A 23,710-nucleotide genomic window follows, 5' to 3' on the forward strand; every position below is an offset into this window, starting at 1 on the left:
TCATGTACAGATCTCTGTGTGATCATAGTCTTCATTTATTTAAGATAAATACCAAATTATTGGGTTAATTTTGGTCTTTTTTTTTCCCCTATGAATGATACTTTTGGTATCATGTCTAAGAACTCTGCCTAACATTAGGTCACATAGATTTTCTGCAGGGTTTTCTTATAAACTTTTATAGTTTTATGTTTTTCATTTAGATCTATGGTCAATTTCAAATTTTTATGTTTTTGTTTTGTTTTGTTTTTACAAAGTGTTCATTTTTGCTGAATTGCCAAGGTTCATTTCTATTGAATTGCCTTCTGCAACTTTGTCAAAAATTAGTTGGCCATATTTCTGTGAGCTTCTGAACAGTCTCTCCTGTTGCATTGATCTATGTGTCTTTTCCATTGACAATACTACACTGTCTTGATTTATGTAGCTTCATAGTAATACTTTAAATACGGTAGTGTGATTCCTTCAAATTTAATCTTCTTTTTCAAAATTATTTTGGCTATTACAGTTCTTTCTGTTTTAAGTTCTAGAGTCCTCTTGTCTATAGCTATAGAAAATCATGCAGTGAATATGAATGGAATTATGTTACATGTATAGATTATTTGAGGAACATTGATGTCTTTACCATGTTGAATTTTTCAATCCATAAACGTGATATACCTCTCCATTTATTTAGGCCTTCTTTGATTTATTCCATCAGTTTCTGTAATGTTCAGTATACAGATTCTGTACTTATTTTTAAAAATTATCTATTTGCTTATGTATTTGACTCTTAGGGACACATTATAAATGTATTGCTTTGGATATTTAAGTTTCCAACTAGTTCATTGCTAGTATATAGAAATATGATTGATTTTTGTGTGGTGACCTTGGACATGGCAACATTGCTTAACTTATTTACTCATTCTGAGAAGTTTTATGTGTTTGTTTTTGTTTGTCTTGATTCTTTCTTATTTTCTGTTTGAACAATACTATTATCTGAGAATACAATAGCATTGTGAAACATTTTTTTCCTCCTTTTCTAATTTGTATGTCCTTCACTTGTTTTTCTTGCCTTATTGAACATATTAGGACTTTCAGTGCAGTGGTGAATAGAAGTGGTGAAAGCTTTCAGTCTTTCAAGTGTGATGCTAGTTATACTCTTTTTTGATAGATGCTCTTTATGCAGTTGAAGAAGTGTCCTTCTATTCCTATTTGCTGAGAATTTTTATCATTAATAGATATTGAGTTTTGTCAAATGTTGGATATATTTTAAAATGTTCCATTTTTACTATTCTAAGAGTAAAAAAAATCTATTTTGACTCTTTTTGCTATCCATTTTCAGATCAACTTCTCTAGATACATGTAAGTGGTCATGTCAAATTAATCTACTTCCACAAATAGAGCTTTCCCAATTGCAGGCAATGTGGTTCAGCTTCAGTAGGTGCTTTCTTTTGGTCTTTTTCAGAGACACTCATTTTTAAAATCATGATTTTTTTTAGAGTCCTAATAGATGAGCAAGTAGTAGAAGATGGCACATCTTAGGAATAGTTTATTATTGACTACTGCTGATAAAAATTATGATTTCAAGTATCATTTATAAATTTACTACAATTTGCTGAGTACTAGAAGAGAAGTGCATAAAGGTAAATAATCAAAGAAACCATTCATATCATACAGAATTTTCCACTGTGTGTTTGTTTACTTGATTACTTGTTTATTTGTTTATGTTTTCTGAACAAAAGAAAGAATATCTAAATTTTTATCTTCATCCAAAAAATAACAAAAAAATCAAACTAGGAGGGCCATTCAGTTTTATAAGTTAGTTCATATTTAAGTGATCATTATGAGCAAATGATCATTTAAAAAAACAGCAAAACATTTGTCTTTTTATTTCTGAGTGAAATAGATTAAAAAGATAATCATATCCTACAGTTTATTTCAAAGTGTCTGCTTTAGAACATTTTTGTAACTAGCCATCAATTCCAGGGATCCATTTTTTTAAATAATAAACAAATGATATGTTTTAAAAATAAAAGTTAATAGTTCCTGTGTTCAAGTTGTGTTTGAAGGGAAAACATTCTAATTTTATCCTTGTATGGAAAAGGATAAAATTTTCAAAAGTTATATTTTAATTACTCATATGAATATTTTAATTACTCTGCTGAGACCTAAAAATCTACAAGTGTCTGACCTCAAATTTTACTTTCTTTCTAGACTTAATGGTTAAGAATTATAAACATACAAGATAGAATTTGATTTTTAGAATACAGTGTTGGGAAATAGCTGAAAGCCCTTATATTTCTAAATTAAATAATGCTGTAATACATTTAGCTTTTTTGTCTATTTTCTGTTTGTTTTTCTATGTAAATACTGTTATTTTATTTCAGATTATTTGAAATGAGTTTTCAGACATCCTTGGAGCCTGGATAATGAAAATGTTATTTTCTATATTAAAACTAGTGTGTTTTTTATAGTGAATTAGTCATATGTTTATTAAAGGCCAAATGACTATTTCACTATGGTAATTATAAACAGACACAGCCTCTCACATTCCTACCTATTTTAATGAATGAATGCTGGCAGACATTATTAATAAACTCCTGATACTCTGCTACTGATTAAGTTGCAGACTTCTAAAATTGTACTTTGTGAAATTCTACAATAATAAACCAACTTTCTTTAGCCTGTTTTTACCACCCTCTACCCTCATTTCTCCTCCTTTGTATATACTTTTGTTTTTCTCTTCCTCCTCTCTTTCTATTTTTCCCTTGCCTTTCTCCCTGCCTTTCTTTCCTTTCCAAAATTCTTCTTTTCTAACTTCCTATTGTTTTTCTTCTTTCATCAGAACAATATTTGGTAGCATTACCATCACCCAGTGCTCATCAAACACGCTGATACATACATAGAAACATGCATAGACACATGTACACACATACTCACATATAATTTAAAACAGCTCTTCACTCAATAGGAACTTAAAGTATCTTATTTTATAAGAACTGCCCAGAACTTTGATATTATGCAAAAAATTTTAGATACTGTCCCTATTAGAACAAGGGAAGAAAAGTTTTCCCAGTCAGTCTCCCTGTGTCTAACTGAATAGGGATCCACATCCTATGAGGTCCCACCTAATCAAAGCCATTAAAATCACAAGATTACTTATAATAGCCCTTATATTTTCTAACTAGAGTTTACACTTTCACTTTACATTTTACTTGCTACTTAATACCCCGGATTCTGTTTTTCTGAAGTGTTCTAAGATACTCAGGCTTAGCTTTTAACTGACAGCAATAATGATGCATGTTTTTGACCAATTCAAAAAATGAGCTAGATGATTTTAAGTTTAAATGTGGAGTTTCTAAGTAATTTTAGTTTTTAAAATTGGCAAAACTCTTTTGCAAACATTTTTGCTCTTGGTGTTGGTTTCCACTATTACTTTTACTAGAACATAAAGTTATCCTTAAAGATAGATAGTTTGTTATGGAAACAATTAAGGTCCTTCACAGAATCTGGAAATTAGTAAAAACATGTTAATAAAAAATGTCTGCTACCAATTACTAGTTAAAGTGGATTAGAAGTGAGAAATTAATCTACCTTGTTTACCTTCATCTTTGCATTTATTTTGACAAAGGTCATTTGAACAACAGCAAGAAAAGATTATAGATTAAGAAATTTGTGAGGGTTTTTCCTGTCCCCCAACTTCTAAAAGACAGTGAAACTTAGATAGTAGTTTAAGCTATTACTCTTAACATGTTTTTTCCAATAATAGTTTAAAAAGCCAAATAATTTAAATTATTACATGGGATAAAAAAAGAGTCCTGTTAGTTTAAATTAGCCTTATTTATAAGGAAAATACATACTGCTCTACATTAAACCTTACCTTGGTCCCTCTGCTTCATGAATTGTACGCTCCTGTGTCACTGATACTTGCATGCTGGATGATCTTGTAGGAACCCATAGCTGCTTCAGAGCACAATGGTGTGACATGAAGTGAGGCAGAAAACAGGAGAACCTTTGTCGCTGAGTCAGCTGCAAGAAGAAGTAACGTGTATGAATGTACAGTATAGGGAAACCTATGAAAGATCTACTCTCTTTTTCGCAAAAGACTCTGTTCTACGGTACAAGGAGAATTCAGTTCTATTTGGCAGACATCCACATCAGTTTGGAAGCAGCAAAAACAAACACAAAAGCAAGCCTCGTTTCTCAGTGTCTTTACTCCCACTGCTTTAAGTAACATTTTAATTCTTACTTTTATTTTACTTTGTTTTTAATAACCAGGAAGTAACAGCCCTTTCCCTTGTATTGAGTACAATTTCCATAGTAGGGATGCAGTTAAGGATGCACTATAGAGATGAGTCCGACCATAGGTGCCATGCCTGTATTTGTTACTAGTAAAATTTGAAGGAAAGGTTTTATATCCCTTAATTGAGGAGTGGGTGACTTTAAATGATGTTATATCAAGAAGGGCAAAGAATCCCAGCAGATGATGTAATTATGCTTAAAAATGAGTATTATTTAATAATTCATGCTTTTAATATGGAGAAATTAGGTCATTTTTCCACTCCTCCCACAAATATTCAATCTTAATATCTAAGTAATGAAACAACACAGACAGTGTTATCCATCCTGGTACTAACAGAGAATGCCAGTTATGACAGGCTCATTGTTTACTTTAACAGGTAATTTGTGGACCGGAATCATTTAATTGTTCTGAGTACATAATTACATGTCAGCAATTTCCAATTTAATTAAAATGTACAAATTTGAAGATTAAGGGAATTTTTGAATTATTAATCATTTTTCCACTAGGAAGTCTTGTTGCTCTGCAGGAGATTTGTCCAGTGTACAACTATACGTATTTTTTTCCTTCTCTTTCGCAGACAGACAATTTTCCCGCAGAGCCCAATTACATGGGCAGCAGGCAGCAGTTTGTTCAAAGGTAAGGCCTATTAAATAACTTTCTCAGCTTCCCCATTTGCATTCATGTCAAAATTGCTTTGCTAGAGATTACACTTCAGATTCAAACTCGTAGAGACAACACTTTCTCTTCTTTTTCTTTATATGTATTTCAGTAGCTCCACGTTTAAGGACCCAGAAAGAGCCAGCCTGAGAGACAGTGGGCACGGGGACAGTGATCAGGCTGACAGTGACCAAGACACTAACAAAGGCTCCTGCTGTGACATGTCTGTTAGGGAGGCACTCAAGATGAAAACTACTTCAACTAAAAGCCAACCACTTGAACAAGGTGAGTGAAGTCTTCCAATGCTTACAAAGTGTAAAGCTTAAGCAATCATTATAAACCTCATAGTACTAGAGTTGTAGTTTATCACCTTGGAATGGACCATTGACGATATAGCAAAAGGAGCAGCAAGTTCTGAGGTTGCCCCAGACAGAAAGCAATTATTCAATACCTCAGTAACCACAGAAAAAGGAAGGCCATGGATTTTGGTCTGTAATCTTCTTAAGGTGAGAACTTGCCCAAAGTCACTAGATTGTACTTATCTTTATGAACATTTTCCAGCCTTTGCTATTTTGCATTTTATTAAAGGAAAATATAGCATATGTTAGCTAGATATGCACGTTTTAATATACAAATTAAGATGAATAAATTCAACGCTTTTAGGTGAAATGAAAACTCGATTGGAATTGTATAGCTCTTATCAGTGTTGATGTATTTTTAGTGTGGATTTTAGCTTCAAGATAGTTTTTCAAGAGTCAAATAACAGCTAAGCCAGACTTCTGGCTCCTTTTGATTTATGTCTAAGTCTTCCTGGATAGCAAATAAACATGAACTTGTTTACCCTGATAGAGTTAAAAAAGAAATACTTCTTCATAAATACATATGTTTTTTGCTAAAAGTCTATCTTCAATATATTAGTTTGATATGCCTTTTTAAATTAATTTTGATATTTTTATTGTTTCAAACACAATAGAATATTTACTAATGATTCACCCAAAGAGAATTAAGCTAGTCTTAAGTGTGAGACTTAGATGTTGTGAATAAGCTTTTGTTATGTCCAATTATAAGAAATAAAAAGAGCTGTTGTATAAATCGAATTTCAGAATTACAAATGAATATTATATTAGTTAATATTAGTTTTCAAAATATTAATAGTATTTAAATATGTTTAATATTTATTTAAGTTTTTATGAGAGACTACATTTAAGCTATATGGACATATTTATGTATTCTTCTAAGTCATTTAATGATTGGTGATTCATAAAGAGTAAATTTTTGCCTCTAGTGCAGTCAGTCCTATCACATATACATCAGCAGATAGAATGCTTTTTAATTTCTCTATTCATGTTGAAATTTGAGTTCAAACACTCACACACATACGTTCAATACAGAAATAAATTCATATATATATATACATATATATAAAAGTTTCTGCACTAAATATAATTACACTGGCTTTATTTTAAGGATAACCTCGCAAAAGCCTTCTTTTCTAAGTAATAAGTGCCAGATATGTCTTAGCAACTTTTTGCATAACAATGCAATATTGTTTTAAAAATTATTTTAAACAAAAGCTATTTGAATACTTATCTAGTATTCACAGTTCCTGCACACTTGAATGTTTACTTGAAGTGAGTTAAGTGGTCTTGATGGGTTTGACTATGCAATATTATAATATATGAATATTTTAGGCACATTTGAAGTAATGGGTTATTGGATCTTGATATGTGAATGCATAGCCTAACAGACTAATCTATGTGTGTGATAAAGTGATTTACAGGTAATTCACTGGCCACTATTTGTAAAGCTGCATAGAGTAAGTAAAGAGTTTGCATTTTGTCCTATCTTCATGAGAAACTTTGTTAATTAAAAAAACCTGCTGCTCACTATTAACTTTTTAATTCCTTTCCATCCACTGACTGAGCAATGTATTTGATAGGAATGAAAAAAAGACCCCTATAGAAAAGTGAAATATATGTCTGAAAATGTAGTTTATACTGAAAAGCTGTTTTTTCCTATTTTGATATCAAAAAGTAATATCATAGAAAGGTGGCTATTGTTCTTAAAAGAAAATGTGGTTGACACATATTTTAATTAATATTACACATAAAATAATTGCTAGTCTATGAGTGAGAATGCCAATAGATATATCTCCTGTAAAACAAGTAGTTTCCACATATCCTTATTAACAAACATGGGAAAGTTATGAATTTGAAAGCCATACTTAGAAAGTAATCTCTGAATTTATAGGAGAGAGACTGACTTCTACTTTAACACATGATTTTGAAGGAGTATTTCATTGATTGATCGACAGATTTGATTCATCAATTCATTTATTTAATAAATATTATCAAATGTTTTCAATATGTAAGGAAAGTTAGATTTTTTGGGAACATCAAAAATAAATTTGACTTGAAGCCTGCCTTCAAGAAACTATGTAACTAGTTGAGATGGGAGACCTTTCTCTGTTTGGCTCTCTCTCTCTCTCATATCTCCTCTCTCATCTACCTTTATCTGCCATCTATCTCCCTATCTATCTCTCTGTCTACCTCCAATCTGTCTTTCTCTCTCCATTATCTAGATAATCTTTTTGTCTCCCTCCTTCCCTCTCTCTCTCTCTCTTTCTCTTTCTTCTATGTATTTTATGCATACATCTATCTATTTACCTATCCAGATTCAGAGGAGGAGACTAGTATTTATTGAGTTTTTCCTACTTACCATAAACTGTGCCAACTTCATTTCAACATTAACATATTTAACCTGAAAACTCTAAGATAGTTATCATTTTTATCTTACATGTAAGAAAACTGAGCTTATGGGAAATTTATTAACCTGCCAAGCAGGTTGGAATTTTATCTTAGGTCCAGATATGCCCGAAATTTGTGTCTTTTCTGTACAACTTTATCCCCAAATGGGAGAATTAGCTCAAATATATTTTCTGATTCATTGCTATGACTAGATATCAAATAAACATTGAAGGATAAGTTAAAACTTAAGTTCATGTATGCGAACCTTGAGGGAAAACATCAAAATAGGTTATATTCATTGAATTATTCAGTGGTTAAAACATAATATCCTATTTAGTTTTCATTGCACTTATAGATAGGTGACTACTGTTACTCTCACATTTAATAGTTGTTAAGAAATTTTCTCAATGTTCTGTGCTATAAGTAGTGAAGTCAGCATTAGAAATAAAATAGCATGCCTTCAGGGTCTGCCCTCTTAACCAATACTTTATACTATTCGCATAATGAATTGTTTACTCAGGAAAAAAAAAATTAAAATGTTTGAAGAAGCAATCAGCCATTGTCTTGGTCAATGTCCTCTATTAATTTATTTGAAAAGCATCATGAGAGCCAATGCCAAATTAATTTAATGCACACCTACAAAGAATAATTTTCTTTACAGATGAAAGAAGATGACAGCCATATTCAAACAATTATCTCATGTCCAAGTTTCATATGTTAACCCTAATTTTTAATGCCTTTTAAAATATCTTAAAAAACATAAATAAATTTCCTTTAAAACAAAAGCTAAACAAAAAGAAACCTGTTTATCAGTCTTTTGCTTGTCCTAAAAATTTATAGTAGTGCCTTAATAGTTTTCAATTAAAAAATCAGTAGTATAATTATATTTTATATTTTTATTAGTTTAATTGGCTTCTTTCCCTGTTTAAATTATCTCTATTAAGAAAAATAATGTTCTATTTTAAATTAAAATACTTCTTTAAGTTAGAAATTAAAGTAAATTTAAAAAATAGTCTTCATATTTTCAATGGAACTTTCTATGCTAATAATGATTTTCCTTTGCAAATAACTTAGTCCATTTGAGATTTTATTTTATTAGCTCAATTTTTACTGTTTTTCTTCTCTTTTGTGCTGTTAGATTTTTTCCATTTGTTCTGTTCCTGATATTTGTGTATTTTTGCTATCATCAGTTTAAGCATCCCAAATATACAGCACTAGTATGTGTTGCCCATTATTTTAGAAAAAATATTTTAAAGGATTCAGTAGTTAAATGAAGGTGTGATGTACTGCACTACAGCTGAAGATAGCTTTAAGGATTTTATGTTAATAAAACCTATAATAGAAAGAAGTTGTTTTAGCTTCTCTTAGTGTGATTAAAAAAAATCTCAAAGAATGTGCTTAGTATTTTCTTTTTCTATTTGAGTTCAGTTTTGTGCTCTGCCTCTCTGTTTGTCAATTAGATTTTTCCCCATACATTCCCCATCAAATATTAAATGTAGGTAGGTAGGTTAGTGGGGGGAGAGAGAGAGAGAGAGAGGGAGAGAGGGAGATAATAGGTAAAACAATCCATATGTTTTGGAATGTGTATGGTGCCATAGTAGCAAATTCCTTAGAAAGGCATATATATATATATATATATTTCTATTTAATAAGTCATTATTTATCAAAAAATGACACAGAAAATTGACCAAAATACATTTCATCTTATTCTTCTGATTTTATATTTTGGAATGACAAAAACTAATTTATATCAAGAACTAATAAAAATACATAATGTTACTTCTGTAAAGAAGAGTCACATACAGTTTTATAAAGAACAAAAGTCAAAAATTTTTGCAGGTAAATTACTCTTTATACCTCAGAATATTATTTATACTTTGACTTCTTTATTTCTATCCATCAGAAACCTTGTAGAGTATTTTGATTGTTAGCAATAAGTGTTTTGTTTTTCTTTTAAAAGACTTAATAAGCTTTCCTCAAAATTCAGTAGTCTCTGTTGATTCCCAAATAATAAATGCGCAGTCTTTATAAATGCTGACTGGCAATTTTTCTGAGCTTGTTATTGATAGCTGCGTGACTGTTCTCAATTTTCCAAGGATAATCAGTCTTCTGATATCTTTATAATTAACTGAAACCAAGTCTTTGAATTGAACTCTGAAGCTAGTGGAGTAGCATTGTACATCGTGAGTACTCACATCCTGTGCTAGAGATTGCAGTGGATGCATCACCAGCACAGGATGTAATGCCCCATGGGGGCCAGATGTTGGTCCCTTCCCTGGTGACTGGATTCCAGGACATTTCTGAGCCTCAGGAGTTGCTCCAATCAAATTCTTTTTCATTTCTCATCTTATTTACTTGCCTTATAATTTGTTTTATTCTCTTCAATTTTGTGCCTCCCCCGTTCTCTCTACTGCTAGAAAAATCTGACTTCTTAAATTACATTCTGGGTTCAAGACATTTCACAATGGAATCCCTGATTAAAATCTAATAAAACATAATCAATAGAAAATTGAGAGTAATGGAAATGACAAATAAACTAGGTTTGCTCCAGTGAATTCAGTTTTAAAAATAAATTGTGTTCTTAAGGGGTGCCTTCACTCTTCCCAGGGGACATTCTAGAAAACTACAAAAAATAAAGCTAAAGAATTGTTTTTTGCTGTCGTTCCTTTTTTTCTTTAAGTCAGTGTTTGAATTTTGCTTGTGGGCTTCATATTCAAAACAGGATTAGGCTAGTTGGAACGACTTTAGTATTTGTTATAGGATTTCAGAGTTTGGCAAGGCTCTGAGCCCCACTTCTTCTAATTTTCCTCCTTAATTCACTGCATAATGACTGCAATTTCACCATATTTCTAATTATGTCTGGAAAGGAAACAGTTTAATGTTTGTACAACCTATACTTTACATGAAGGAGATATTTACGAAAGCAATAGTAGGGAAATGGGAGAATGGAAGTTGAGGTCCTTGTCCACTGAAGTGAGGGTGGAGCCATACATTCAGGATTTGGGAGGAGGTTATTGAGACAGATGGCTGGGATGCTGAACACAAACTTGACCTACCTTGCAATTTCCCCTAGAACTGACCCTGAATAGAAAAGTACTAGCATAGTACTTTTATATTCTCAAGCTTCTGTTCTGTTTTCTCTTCTGCATTATGGTTACTGCAGTCTGAATCTTCCAATCAAGCAGTGTCTTTTCCCAGGTCTACCCGTAACAGGCAACAGCAAATCCACTTCTGCGGAAGCAAGAACATGAAGGAGGTGACTGTGTCCATCCTCTCAGCAGCCATCTGGCGATCTATGAAAATCATTTTTAAAATAAATTTTGCTATAAACTTACTAATAGGAAATTTGTCTTAGGAAGGAAATGGGAAATTACTGCCATATATTGGGGGTGGGAAGGAACTTTGAATATTTAATGCCAGAGAGGAATCATTTACAAATTTTTAGAAGCACTGCTGCTTTATGATTTGCATATGTGGTATTTAAGAAATTGTATTATTTGTCAAGAATTCATATTATTTTCAAGTCCTGTAAGTTTTTATTAGGCTGCATCTATCCAAGAGCAGGGTAATATCAATTTTATCACCTCCCTGTGCTATCTTTTAGGGCATTCCCAATTCATCTGGCCTTACATTTTACTAGACAAAATATTTCTCAAATTGTGAGCACTTTCACTTTGTTTTTGCTTACCAGGCTTTGCAACCGTCCCACAGTTCACCTAACTTTAAAAGTTTCAATGACATCTCTTTTCTCATGTGCAAACATCTGCTTCCAGAATCCAGCATCTGGTATCATGAAAATAGAGAGATTTTATCACCCTCACATTTGTTGCTCATCGTAAAGCCTCTCTAACAAGTGTTGCATGATTTACTATAGACTCACTGTGATTTTGAGATTCTCTTGCTTTTAGTAAGCACAGCAGTGACTTTTCCTGAAAGATTCCAATTAGGAAATGTTGGAACAGTATTTCCCAAACTTTTGACGCTCATTTTGCCTTATACTTGGGACAGGGGAACACTCCCCAGCCTTAGAATTACACACTCTCTCAAATATTCCCAAAAAAAACAGAGGATTTTACTTTTTGTGTTTTTTATAATATAAATAATGACAATTTCTTTTCATTTTTATAAATAAAATTCTATACTAATATTACATACATTTTTTATGAAAGCAAGAGTGTGTCCATAAATTCTAAAAATATAAAATAGTTATCAGCTCATCTGTTAATTAAGAACTGTAAGAAAATAATGTTATTAGGTCTAAAACTTCTCCCAGCAATTTCCTGTTATTTCACTTTAATAGCATGTTTAATATTGCAGGTTCTCTATTCTTTTGAAAGCCGTATTACAAAACATTAGGGTAAGAATCCTTGAAGTATAATTCCCCTATTGTGTAGATAAGAAAACAGATTAAGTGATTTCCATGGGGTCTTCAAGTTAGTGACAGAGGTAGCACTAGTTCCAGGTTTATAATTTTCTGTCTAGAGCCCTTTCCATCCTTCTGTGTAATTTCTATGACACATTAATAGAGACCTCAAAGCCTCTGAACAGGTACTTCAGATTTGTCGTCACACTTCTTTTCCTTATTAACTTGAAGATGTCAACTGCCAAGCTTCAGAGCTTCATTCTTGATTCTTTCATATATATTGAATAAGTATTTCACATATTCATATATTTAATATATATTGAATAAAAGCTCCAAAAGGTCAATTAAATGTATCATTCCAGAAGTTAGATACTGACACTACTGGATTATTTGTCACTAAGCACTAGGATGTAAATATTTCTTCAATCTGGACACAGTACCTATACCTGTGCTACCTGTGGGTACTTGATACTTTCTTAGTGTGCTGAGGAATGGTGGTGCCAAGAGAGATTTTCAGTCATTCATTCGTTTATTCAATCACTTAAGTTTTCTTCTAATAAATGACTGTGCTCGGGATACAAAGATGCACTAAAGCACAGGCTGGGTCTTCAAGAAGCTCACACTGTATTAAATAAATTTGACATACAAACCATGAGTTTGGTGCAGTGAGAGAGAGATATGTCCTGAGTATTAATGGAGTCAGGAGAATGGAAACCCGGCCCAGAGTTGGAGGCTCAAAGAACATTCCTGGAGAAGAACACATCTGAGCTGACTCTTCAAAAACTGTTTGGCTTACTTGGCAGAGTGAAGTTGGGAGAGGGAAGATGATGGGCACTCTCAGAAACATAGGTGAAAGGAAGCAGTGCATGGCAAGCTGCTGTTAGAGGCATGTGAGTAGTGATGTTAAGAGTGGGAATGGCAGGTAGAGACTGGGGAGGTAAGTAGAAGCCCAATGATGGGACCACTGAGAGGCAGCCCTTGGAGGTTCAGGAGGTGGCAGTTCAAACTTTCATTTTAAAGGGATGATTTTTATGACAATGTCTTGGGGGATAGGAATATAATTAGGAAGCTGGGCAAGTAATATATGACAAGGCAAAATGAGGCCTAGAGTGGTGAAGAGGTAGTAAGAATGGAACAAAGTGAAAGATTAAAAACTTCTTTTAGTACACACCACTACTTTTATGATTCTAATGAATTGCTTAGAAAAAAATCATTTGATGCCCAAGTAAATGTAATAGCACTTGAATTATTTAATGCATTTAAGTAAGCTTTTATGTAATATATACCACATATATTAAATTAACACATAAATATTTGAAACTTTTAGCATTTTCTCTAAATGACCAATGCTTATTTCTATATAGGAATCGATTTAATAAAGAAATTTACCATTCAAGGATGCTGGGGAAGAAAACAAACAAACAAGCCAAAAACTTCAGTTAACCAGATCTTTGAGAAAACTTTCAGAAAGCAGTAAGGTAGTATAAAACTTGCTGTGATAGACATTAGGATTGTGATTTGGATAACTGAGTTCAATTTACTAAATGGTAAAAACAGGGTGAGGTCATCATGGGGAAAACATTTGGGAAGTAAAAAGAGTTTAGATGAGTAACAGAAGAGCCAACTGAAAATTACAGTTTGGTAATGGGAGGAGAGGTGGGGGGTATAAACATAGAAGCCATTGATATGGGATCATACTTAAAGTAAACTGATGACAGGGATTATTGGGAGAAAAGAGAATAGAGTCCAGGACAGAATCCTTCAGAACACAACAGTAAGAAGTTGGAAAGGAGAAAAGTTCAACAATTGTTCAATCTGAATGAGACATAATCAATATGTTGTGTGACAATCCAAAATCTGGAGACCAACTAGATGAAGTATTTGACTGAAGCCAAGAGTTTTTAGATTTCATTTCCAGACAACATAATTGAAAGCCAAATTAAATCAATTCATTAAATCAATCTGGACAACTCTGTTTTTATTTAAAACAAAATGATACTGAGCTTGCTTCTGTTTTATTGTTCACAAACTAGTTCTGAGGACAGTCCCAAATATGTGATCTGGCGTCACTGGCATTAAATGTATGATTTCCAGAGCTCACTACTTCAAAAAAAGGAACATTTACTTGGAATCATATATTTTTTTAAAATAAATCTATTTATTTATTTTTTATTGCATTGGGTCTTTGTTGCTGTACGCGGGCTTTCTCTAGTTGTGGTGATGAGGGGCTACTCTTTGTTGTGGTGAGCGGGCTTCTCATTGCATTGACTTCTCTTGTTGTGGAGCACGGGCTCTAGGCATGTGGACTTCAGTAGTTGTGGCTTGTGGGCTGTAGAGCACAGGCTCAGTAGTTGTGGCACATGGGCTTCGTTACTCCGTGGCATGTGGGATCTTCCCGGACCAGGGCTTGAACCTGTGTCCCCTGCACTGGCAGGTGGATTCTTAACCACTGCACCACCAGGAAAGTTCAGCAATGTGATTTTCATTGGTGAATTGCAGTGCAAATTATTTCCTCTTATGTTAAAACTCTGTTTATGAATAAGAGAAAGAAGGGGAAAAAGTAGCTAAAGAAGGTGGTATTACAGATGGAAAATGCTTTAATTATTCAAGGTATCTGAGTATCAATATACTGAGGTAAATGATCCACCTAGAGGAATTATTGAAGGATTGAATGAGATAGATGTTATTCCAGTATAATGGGGATGCTAGCTTTAAAGTGAAGATAAACTTTTTCTGTAAAGGAAAGAAAGGAGAAATAAATTTGAAAAGATAAACAGTGATGTGTAGGCAAAGGGAAAATAGTTGTAGGTTCTGATCTTCTCTATAAAATGGAAAGCAAATTTCATCAATCTCATTATTTCACAAAAAACACGTATTATATAAATAACACTCAGATTTGCAAAAAGCCAGAGGAGCTCATACAATTACCAAGATAATCTATTGCAAGATGAACACCTGTCAAAAACAGATACGGCTATTATTTCATATTTATATTTGTTAAAAAAATAAGAAATAGGAACATATAATGTATCAAACCAAATACATTAACATATTTAAATTAACTCCTCTTGTACTTCTCAATTTTATAGCTCCCAAGGAGTCTTTAAAGCTGATGTTTTGATGTGTAGGCCTATAGTATAGATGTTTTCTAGAATTAAAAAAATTTTCAAATTTTAGAAAGATGATGTATTGCATACACCATGTATTATGTAACATCCCCACTGGGAACTGTACCAGTACTCACAATGAAACACATCATCAGTTTTGTAGAGAAAAGTCTAAATATTCACATTAAATTGAATAAATGAATAATATAAATAGCCCATGTCAGTTCAAGTCAATTTTACCACCGAATGTATAGAAAAATAACTTCCAGACCTGAAATTATTTTGGATTTCAAAATGGACAAGAGGGCTTCCCTGGTGGCGTAAGTAGTTGGGAGTCCGCCTGCCGATACAGGGGACACAGGTTCGTGCCCCGGTCCGGGAAGATCCCACATGCCGCGGAGCAGCTGGGCCCGTGAACCATAGCCGCTGAGCCTGCGCGTCCGGAGCCTGTGCTCCATAACGAGAGAGGCCACAACAGTGAGAGGCCCGCGTACCACAAAAAAAAAAAAAAAAAAAGACAAGAAATTTAAAATTTTTACTTAATTTGCATATTGGAGCTTTTCCTTCCTTAAATTCTTGACAGTTATACTAATGATGATCCCAGTAGTAACATGATGAAAAAAAATATCTACCAACAAGAGAAATGATTTAATCCAGTTTCCTATTAAATCATAATAGAAATCTGCAGTGGGGGATGTCTTGAATCAAATATAGACAAAAATATTCTATCACCCCTGTAATCATTTTAATGTGATAAATATTTACTTTGGGAAGATCACTCAAATGTTTCATCCTGGAACATTTAAATGTTTAATCATGTCATAAGAACATTTTGAGTAGTACTTTTGGGATTTGCAGACAGGTAACAAATGCACTTCCACCTCTGATACAGGGTATATTTTTGAAACAAAATACATATTTCATGGAGATTGATTCATCTGCCCTGGATTTTATTTTCTTTGAGGTTTTGAATATTTATACTGAGGGATGAAATTTTGTTTTGTTTTTGTCCTGGGCCATTTCCTTCCAATTTTAATTACTACGTTTATTACATAATGTCCTTTATATAGACATCTGAACTTTTTCCTCTCCAGGCTAACATTTTTAAAGATATTTAAAAGAAGGATAGCAAGAAAACTTCAGAAAATTTTAATACATGCAGAATGACTTCATGATGTACATAGGTATTACTCCACACTGTTGGAAAACAATAGAAAATAGTTTGAATCTTAAGTAAATATATGTGATTTTTTTTTTTTTTTTACTCATGGAGTGTATTGTGACTCTTGCTCAGGAGTGACTCTCATTACCATTAAAATATGAATAAATTAATACAATGCATATTATTTCAGTACCCACGTATATGACTCTGCCTTCAAGGTGTTTGGTTTTTGAAACTGTCATTCCTCTATCCATCTAGCTATAGTTCCACTTGTTAAATACTGTAATATATGTAATAAATAAAAATAAAATTCTGCTAGAGAAATGAATAAAGAATTACTTCATGAATTAGATGTGCCTTTAATAGGGTCTTAAAAGTAGAGTAGGACTTACAGGACACAGATGAATTGAATATTTGAAGCTGGGATAATAGCATGATCCAAGATCATGCTAGAGATACGACAAGTCATAGCATGATCCAGGACTGACAAATAAGTATGGATATTTTTATTGGAGTATGACATGTAGAGTTATAATGGAGAGAAATTGGACCAAATAAATGGACTAAGGTCAGATTATGAAATACCTTAAATTCTGTACTAAGAAGCTTGAATCTGATTATATAGGCCATTAAAAACTTTATTTTGAGTACAGTTAACTGATCAGAATTTTGTTTTAGAAGATTCAATTAATAATATACCATAGGAGTGCTGGAAATCAAAGGAGCCCAATGGCCAAGACGGATCATTCATCAAATTTCAAAAGGACAGTGGCGTGTTTAATATTTCCTAATTTTTGTATATTATAATGTAATTTAATTGCTGAGCCCAAGAGTTTTTATTGAAATCATTCTGAGCAATAAATGTAACTCAAAAAAAAGATTACTCAGTTCAAAGCACCATCTATTTGTATTTGTCAAGTATGATCAAAGTTGATTTTTCTCTTTCATTTTTATTTACAGCAGAGCTGAAAACCCTACCTTAAATATGAATCCTAATGAAACCCTTAAAAGATTATAAATATATAACAAACTGTGTGGACTTATTCAATCAGATAACAAAAGAACAGCTAATAGTTACAGGCAATTAAAAAGAAAAAAAAATTGAATAGCTACTTTATGTCAAGTACCGCACCAAGCACCTTTAAGCAAGTTTGTCCTCATGGCAAGCTGAGGAGATGGCTGTTATCTTTAATAGGTGAAAAACCTGAGCATAAAGAACTGATGTAACTTGCCCGTAGTCTAGGCCCTCTGCGGTGTAGCAGTTGTCTGCCTGATGTCATGACTGTGCTCTCTTCATTCTAGTTCCATTTCCTTATTTACAGTCTTCAATACCAATGTGAAAAGAAGAGTTCACAGAAAAGTTATACTAATATTTCTAAATTGAAAATAGGTTGAAATTAGAGTTGAATGCGATTATCTATGCCTAAGTGAATAGAGTTATGAACAGTTCTTCAGTACCATATATAGTCATCTCATTGCCATTATTTTATTATTATTATCTTTGTGACTTCCTCTGCAGCAGTATCTAATACTGAGACTATTGTTTTTTGATCCATATATAGATGATTTGCCTTTACCTCAAATAACCTTTATTTCATTGCTACATATTGTGCAGTTAACTTAGGCACTGGACAGAAGGCACAAAACTTGCCATGCCAACTTGTTGATACCAATTGGAAAATACTTTAATTTCTATATACTTATAAAAGTCACCTTCATATGTGACGGTCATTTTATTAATGTGTGATCACTGTTAAACACAGAATATAACAAGGTAGTTCTAGATATATGTTCTATCTCACCATTCATTTCCATTAAGTTTGATAAAAAGGTACTTTTGCTATTTTTGAGTAATAAATAAAATACATTTTGTTTTTTGAATGCTGTCTGTATTAAGCTTTAACATTAGTTTACTTTTAAACCTATGACAAACTACTTAGAGTTATGTTATATACACAAATTTAATCCCACTTTATTCGTAATCTACATTTTGTAATACACTGTAGTCCCTATGTTTTTTTTTTTGTTTTGTTTTGTTTTGTTTGCGATACGCGGGCCTCTCACTGTTGTGGCCTCCCCCGTTGCGGAGCACAGGCTCTGGACGCGCAGGCTCGGCGGCCATGGCTTACGGGCCCAGCCGCTCTGCAGCATGTGGGATCTTCCCGGACCGGGGCACGAACCCGCGTCCCCTGCATCGGCAGACGGACTCTCAACCACTGCGCCACCAGGGAAGACCCCGTATGTATTCTTAAGAAATGTCACAGTTCTCCAAGTATTTGATCAAAGTTTTTGTTCAATTAAAATGGAGCAGAAAAAAACTTGAATAAATTCCATTTACCTCATATTTTTCCACCCCAAAACTGCCAACACATTTTTTTCTACTTTCTCAAGCCCTCCCAACCAGCCCTTATAATTCCAGTTATTGGTACCACCATCTACCTAGTCACTACCTAGTCACAGTCAGAAACAAAGGAACTCCTCTTATTTCCCTTCTCTTCCTCACCCCAGCATGTGCCATTAATTCCTATTGTTACCACAAGCCAAGTCTACTTCTTTGTTTCACCTCTAGTGTATTCCCCCATCAGAGGCTACCTCTTTTTCACACCACCATACCTTCCCAGGGTAGGTGGTCACCTGCTTCCCTTGCTGTCTTGTTTGAGATGTAAGTTCAAATATTTCACTCCAATTAAAACTCTTTAATGGCTTCCACAGAGTACTTGAAAAAAAAATTAGACTTTTAACCTTGGCCAGTAAACCCTCCCCTTTTGTCATTCTCTTACTAGCTCACTATACACCAGCCATGGAAGTCTTCTTGCAGTTTCTTCTTTTCTTACTCAAGAAAGAGGCTTCTAGTGTGGAAAGCTTTTTTTGCATTAACTTGTCTCCTTCAAGAATCTGCATGCTCCGTGTGTGATGGAGATACTTTTATTCTCCAATGTATTACCAATATTTGGTTTAAAAAAAAGGGTTATCAAGGATTAAAACTACAGATTAAGAAGAAGATTTTAGGGAACTCGAAGTCATTGGATAAATGTTAAAGGATCTTGATCTGATAAATAACATGATATTGTATTAATCTTTAGAGAAGCCAGTTCTTCTATAGTTAGAAACAAATCCAACAAACAGTTAATGACTTCCAGTAATTGAATTATGCACATTTAAATTGAATCATCTCATTTACCATGCACAATTTTAAATAATTTTATAAGATAGGCATTACCATTTCCATTTTGAATAGAGGAAATGACCAATCTAAGGTCATCGAACTTTTATGTGGCCAAGCCAAAATTTTAGCCTAGGGATCTGATTCTAATTTCATTGGTCTTTTCATTTTTTCACAGTAGCAATGGCCACATGAGAAGGAACAAGGTTGTAACCAGTCTAAGTGGTAGTGAAAATAAGAGGGAGTCATTGGGATGAAAATGTTTGGAGAATATAGATCCTAACATCTGGGTAGGGAGTAAGAGAGAGTCATCAAATTTTTCAATGTTAAAAACTTCCATCATGTCTTAACAATATGGTTGGGCTATTTAATAGTATTGGCTTGCTAAAGCAGCATGCAAAGTACATGGTGCAATAGGAATGGGTGAAAAGAGAAATTAAAAAAGTGAGTACAATCTATTTGAAACATATGATTGCTGTATTTGAAATATGTGACTGCAGGCACTCAAAACATACTGTAATATTGAGGGAAAGATGGGCAAATTTGGGTTAGCTTTTGAGTGTCCATTATTGATATAGTACTATATATAGAAAAATTAGAGCACGTAGATAAACTGACATGTTAAGGAAGATGGTAAAGCAAATTGTTACTTTGAAACACAGGAGACAAATCAGTAAAATGAAAGCTTATCTTGTGAGTAAATTAAACAACAGAACCTTAGATGAGGCAGGTAAAGATTCCACAGGGCTCAGAAGTGTCCTTCATATTACTGGGCCCAGAGCTACATTTGCAATAAAATAATTAGATTTGAATCCCAGCAAATAGTGTTCATTTATTTGTGAAATACTGGTACTGTTGGCCACATACATGTACTGATTTTTAAAATTGTCAATTTATATGTCCATCTAAAGTAATAGAGGTGTGATAAAAATAATAATGAAAATGAAAGCTTTGCCAAAAGTGATAATAGACAATACTAAGTAAAGGAATAACTGAAAGTACTCATACATTGAATAGTTACTAAAAAGAAGGATAAGTGTACTACTTCAGGGCATGATGTGAGATCCCCTTGAGTTTATACTTTAAGAAGAACATATATTTAAAATAACAAAGATTAAAGAACCAACACTCCAGAAGCCAAAGCTTTCCAGATTTCTTCCTTGAATTTTACTGAGAACACCAGTGCTATGTTTTTGTTCCCTCTTTTCTTCTATAACATATTGAGATTTAAAAAAGAAACTAGGCTACATAAAACTTCAGACGTTAGGAAATACATCTCCTACTAGATTTGTTTTTGTGAGACATAACTCTGACTTTCTATATTTTGATTATTAAATTTATTTTCTGTTTTATACCCACACATATTTATATGAAAACATACATGAGCTTATATATTTGTATATATATTTTCAAAATTTGAATGACAAAAGCTTAATTTTTTTTTAAATTACACTTAGCCTATATCCACTAGAGTATCATTAACTTCTCCAATGTATTGTAATTGTGCCTGGAAATTGTACCAGGTTACTAGAGACTTGCCCTTGAAATTACAAAATGTATCAACAATATATAATAATGCATTTTCACATAGATTTATTAGCACAAGAGTATTCAAAACCCATTAACAACCTAATTATTTCTGTGTTCACATGACAATATTGTATTAACCATCATTCAAAAACATTTGAATGTTGAAAAGAATAAAAGAAGAAGCTTTTTAAAAAGCCATAATCCAAGTTATTTGTTTTTAGGTTATGGGTAATATGTTTTTATGAATAGAGGTTACCTATTTTGCCTAATTTGTTTTTGGAATTATGTTATGAATATAAATATGTACATTCATTTCAGTATATTTATTACTTACATATCATCAGTTCATTTGAACACTCAATACATTTGTTAATACCATCAATGTTTGAGTGATTTGCTATCATTTTCTTCAGATGTAACCAATTTTTCTCCGATATCAATTCAATATTGTTAAACTACTCAATTTTTCTTTAATAATACAGCACAGTTATTAACTCTGTCTGGGGGAGAACCTATGTGCCTCACAAATTACTTTAAAAAGGATTCAGATTTCTATTTGGATTCAAAAACATACTGAAATTCAAATGAGTCAACAGTATGTTGCCATATAAATCCTTATTAACATCTTCAAGGATAAATAGATATGATAGATAGTAATTAGTATGTTATCTATAATTTGTTTCTAATTTATTTAAGGGAGAGTAAAAGTAGTTTGTTCCCTTAGAACTGTTAAGTACCCCTTTATAATTGTGTTTATGCTCTTAATGTGCAATATCTATTAAAAATATTTGACAAGGTAGAAAACTCTACCTAGTAATAATTATACTGATATATAAAGCATTACTGATGATTCAAAGTGGCATATATGTTTTCTATCCTCTTAAATATAGTTTACATGAAAGGAGTCAATATTTATTTGTGCCAGACATTGTACATGGCACTAGGGAAAGAAATTATTCATGAAAGAGACCTAAGTCCTGATCTTTTGTTGTTTACCTCAGTAGATGTTTGTGTTATTCAAAGCTCTTGGAACATCTAATTTGACTTTTTGTTAATGAAGCATACAAACAAAAGTGTTTTGTTAGTCTGAAAAAACACCTTAGATCTACCATATGAAAATCAATGAATATGTGAAAGTAAACTTTAAAAATTAGGTGAGATAAAAATGTACCTATCTACAGCTGTGGAAGTTATAGGATGGAATTTTTATTCCCTTCATACAGATAAAAATATTGAGGAATGATATCCTGCATAGAATCCTTGAACAGAAAAATAACATGAGCTAAAAACTAAGGAAATGCAAATAAAGTATCAATATTGCAAATAAAGTATCAATATTGGTTCATTAATTGTGACAAATGTACTATATGAATGTAAGATGTTAAAAATAGGCCAGCTGGGTGTGAGACATAGGGAACTCTGTAGTATCTTCTCAATTTTTCTGTAAATCTAAAACTGATCTAAAATTTTAAAGTTTATTTTAAAAATTAATAACTTTGGAAGAAATAAATTGAGGATACCAAATTGTGCAGAACTTTAGATGTTAACTCAAGTATTTGAGCATTTTTAATGATCAGTAGGAAGCCAAATATGTGGGCAGGAGCCTAACATAATTAATGTAGCTATTTAGGGACACCTTCTTCTACAACTGCACAAATTGTAGGAAGGGAGTGGTGGCTTCCAGGAGAGCAATCTGATTCAATAATTTCCCTATAAAGTGATAAAGGCAGAATTCATGTGGTGGTCAGTGTGAATGGAAAGATAAAGACTTGACACAATACAAATAAGTAATTAACAGTATTTGGCAGTTTATTGGATATGAAACCTAGCAGAGAAACAAAGTCTGGGTGATTTAGAGGAGAGATGTATAACATGATAAACTGAATATAGAATAAGAAAGTAATATGTAGTTTAGACTTAGAAATTACAGTTGCTGGTGTTGTATTAGTTAGGGTAAAAGAAGATATATTTGAGTCCCCAAGGTTAAAAGAAAGTTTAATCATTTCCTCCAGGAATGTCTTATGGTTAAATAATCCGAAGTCTTTTGAGCAATGAACAAGGAATGTCTGGACTTTTTGAGCCCAGAATGTCACTGTGGTCTGTTTCACAACCTCTTGTTTTGATTGTTTGTTTGTTTGTTTTGCGGTACGCGGGCCTCTCACTGTCGTGGCCTCTCCCGTTGCGGAGCACAGGCCCCGGACGCGCAGGCCCAGCAGCCATGGCTCACAGGCCCAGTCGCTCCGCGGCATGTGGGATCTTCCCGGACCGGGGCACGAACCTGTGTCCCCTGCATCGGCAGGCGGACTCTCAACCACTGTGCCACCAGGGAAGCCCTCACAACCTCTTCTTGTCATGATAATGATTGTGCTTTTATTTTAAATGTTAACATTTTCTCAGAAGCACATAGTGAACCATAACCTCTTAATGGATAAACTAAGAATTAGGAATAAAATAGGAAAATTTCCAGCTGCCAGATATCTCTTAATCAGTAATATGTATTCAGAATATTAATTAATGGTTATAATAGAAGTCTAAGCATGGCACATTGCTCCAATTCCAAATTCATTTGACAAAATGAAATTTTCGCTGGTTAACTTTTATTTTATTCTCATTTACATTTCTACCCTTGAATATTAAAGGTAATTTTATGTTCTGTATTTCATAAGTGGAAAATAAATTACTTCTGAAACTTTTAAAGAAGG

At 33.0% G+C, this 23,710-nt stretch overlaps 1 protein-coding gene across 1 annotated transcript in view; it reads left to right on the forward strand.

Moving 5' to 3' along the window:
• PCDH17 (protocadherin 17) overlaps positions 1-23,710 on the forward strand; it is a gene marked incomplete at its 5' end in the record, with an annotated part of 100,094 nt that overhangs the window by 29,821 nt on the left and 46,563 nt on the right. The window contains 2 exons of the mRNA XM_082859387.1: positions 4,857-4,915; positions 5,049-5,221. Coding sequence (XP_082715513.1) covers positions 4,857-4,915; positions 5,049-5,221 — 232 coding nt within the window. The remainder of the gene's footprint in view (positions 1-4,856; positions 4,916-5,048; positions 5,222-23,710) is intronic.

This window comes from Leucopleurus acutus (assembly GCF_964270905.1).
Source record: "Leucopleurus acutus genome assembly, chromosome: 18".
In the NCBI taxonomy this organism is placed as follows: Eukaryota; Metazoa; Chordata; class Mammalia; order Artiodactyla; family Delphinidae; genus Leucopleurus; species Leucopleurus acutus.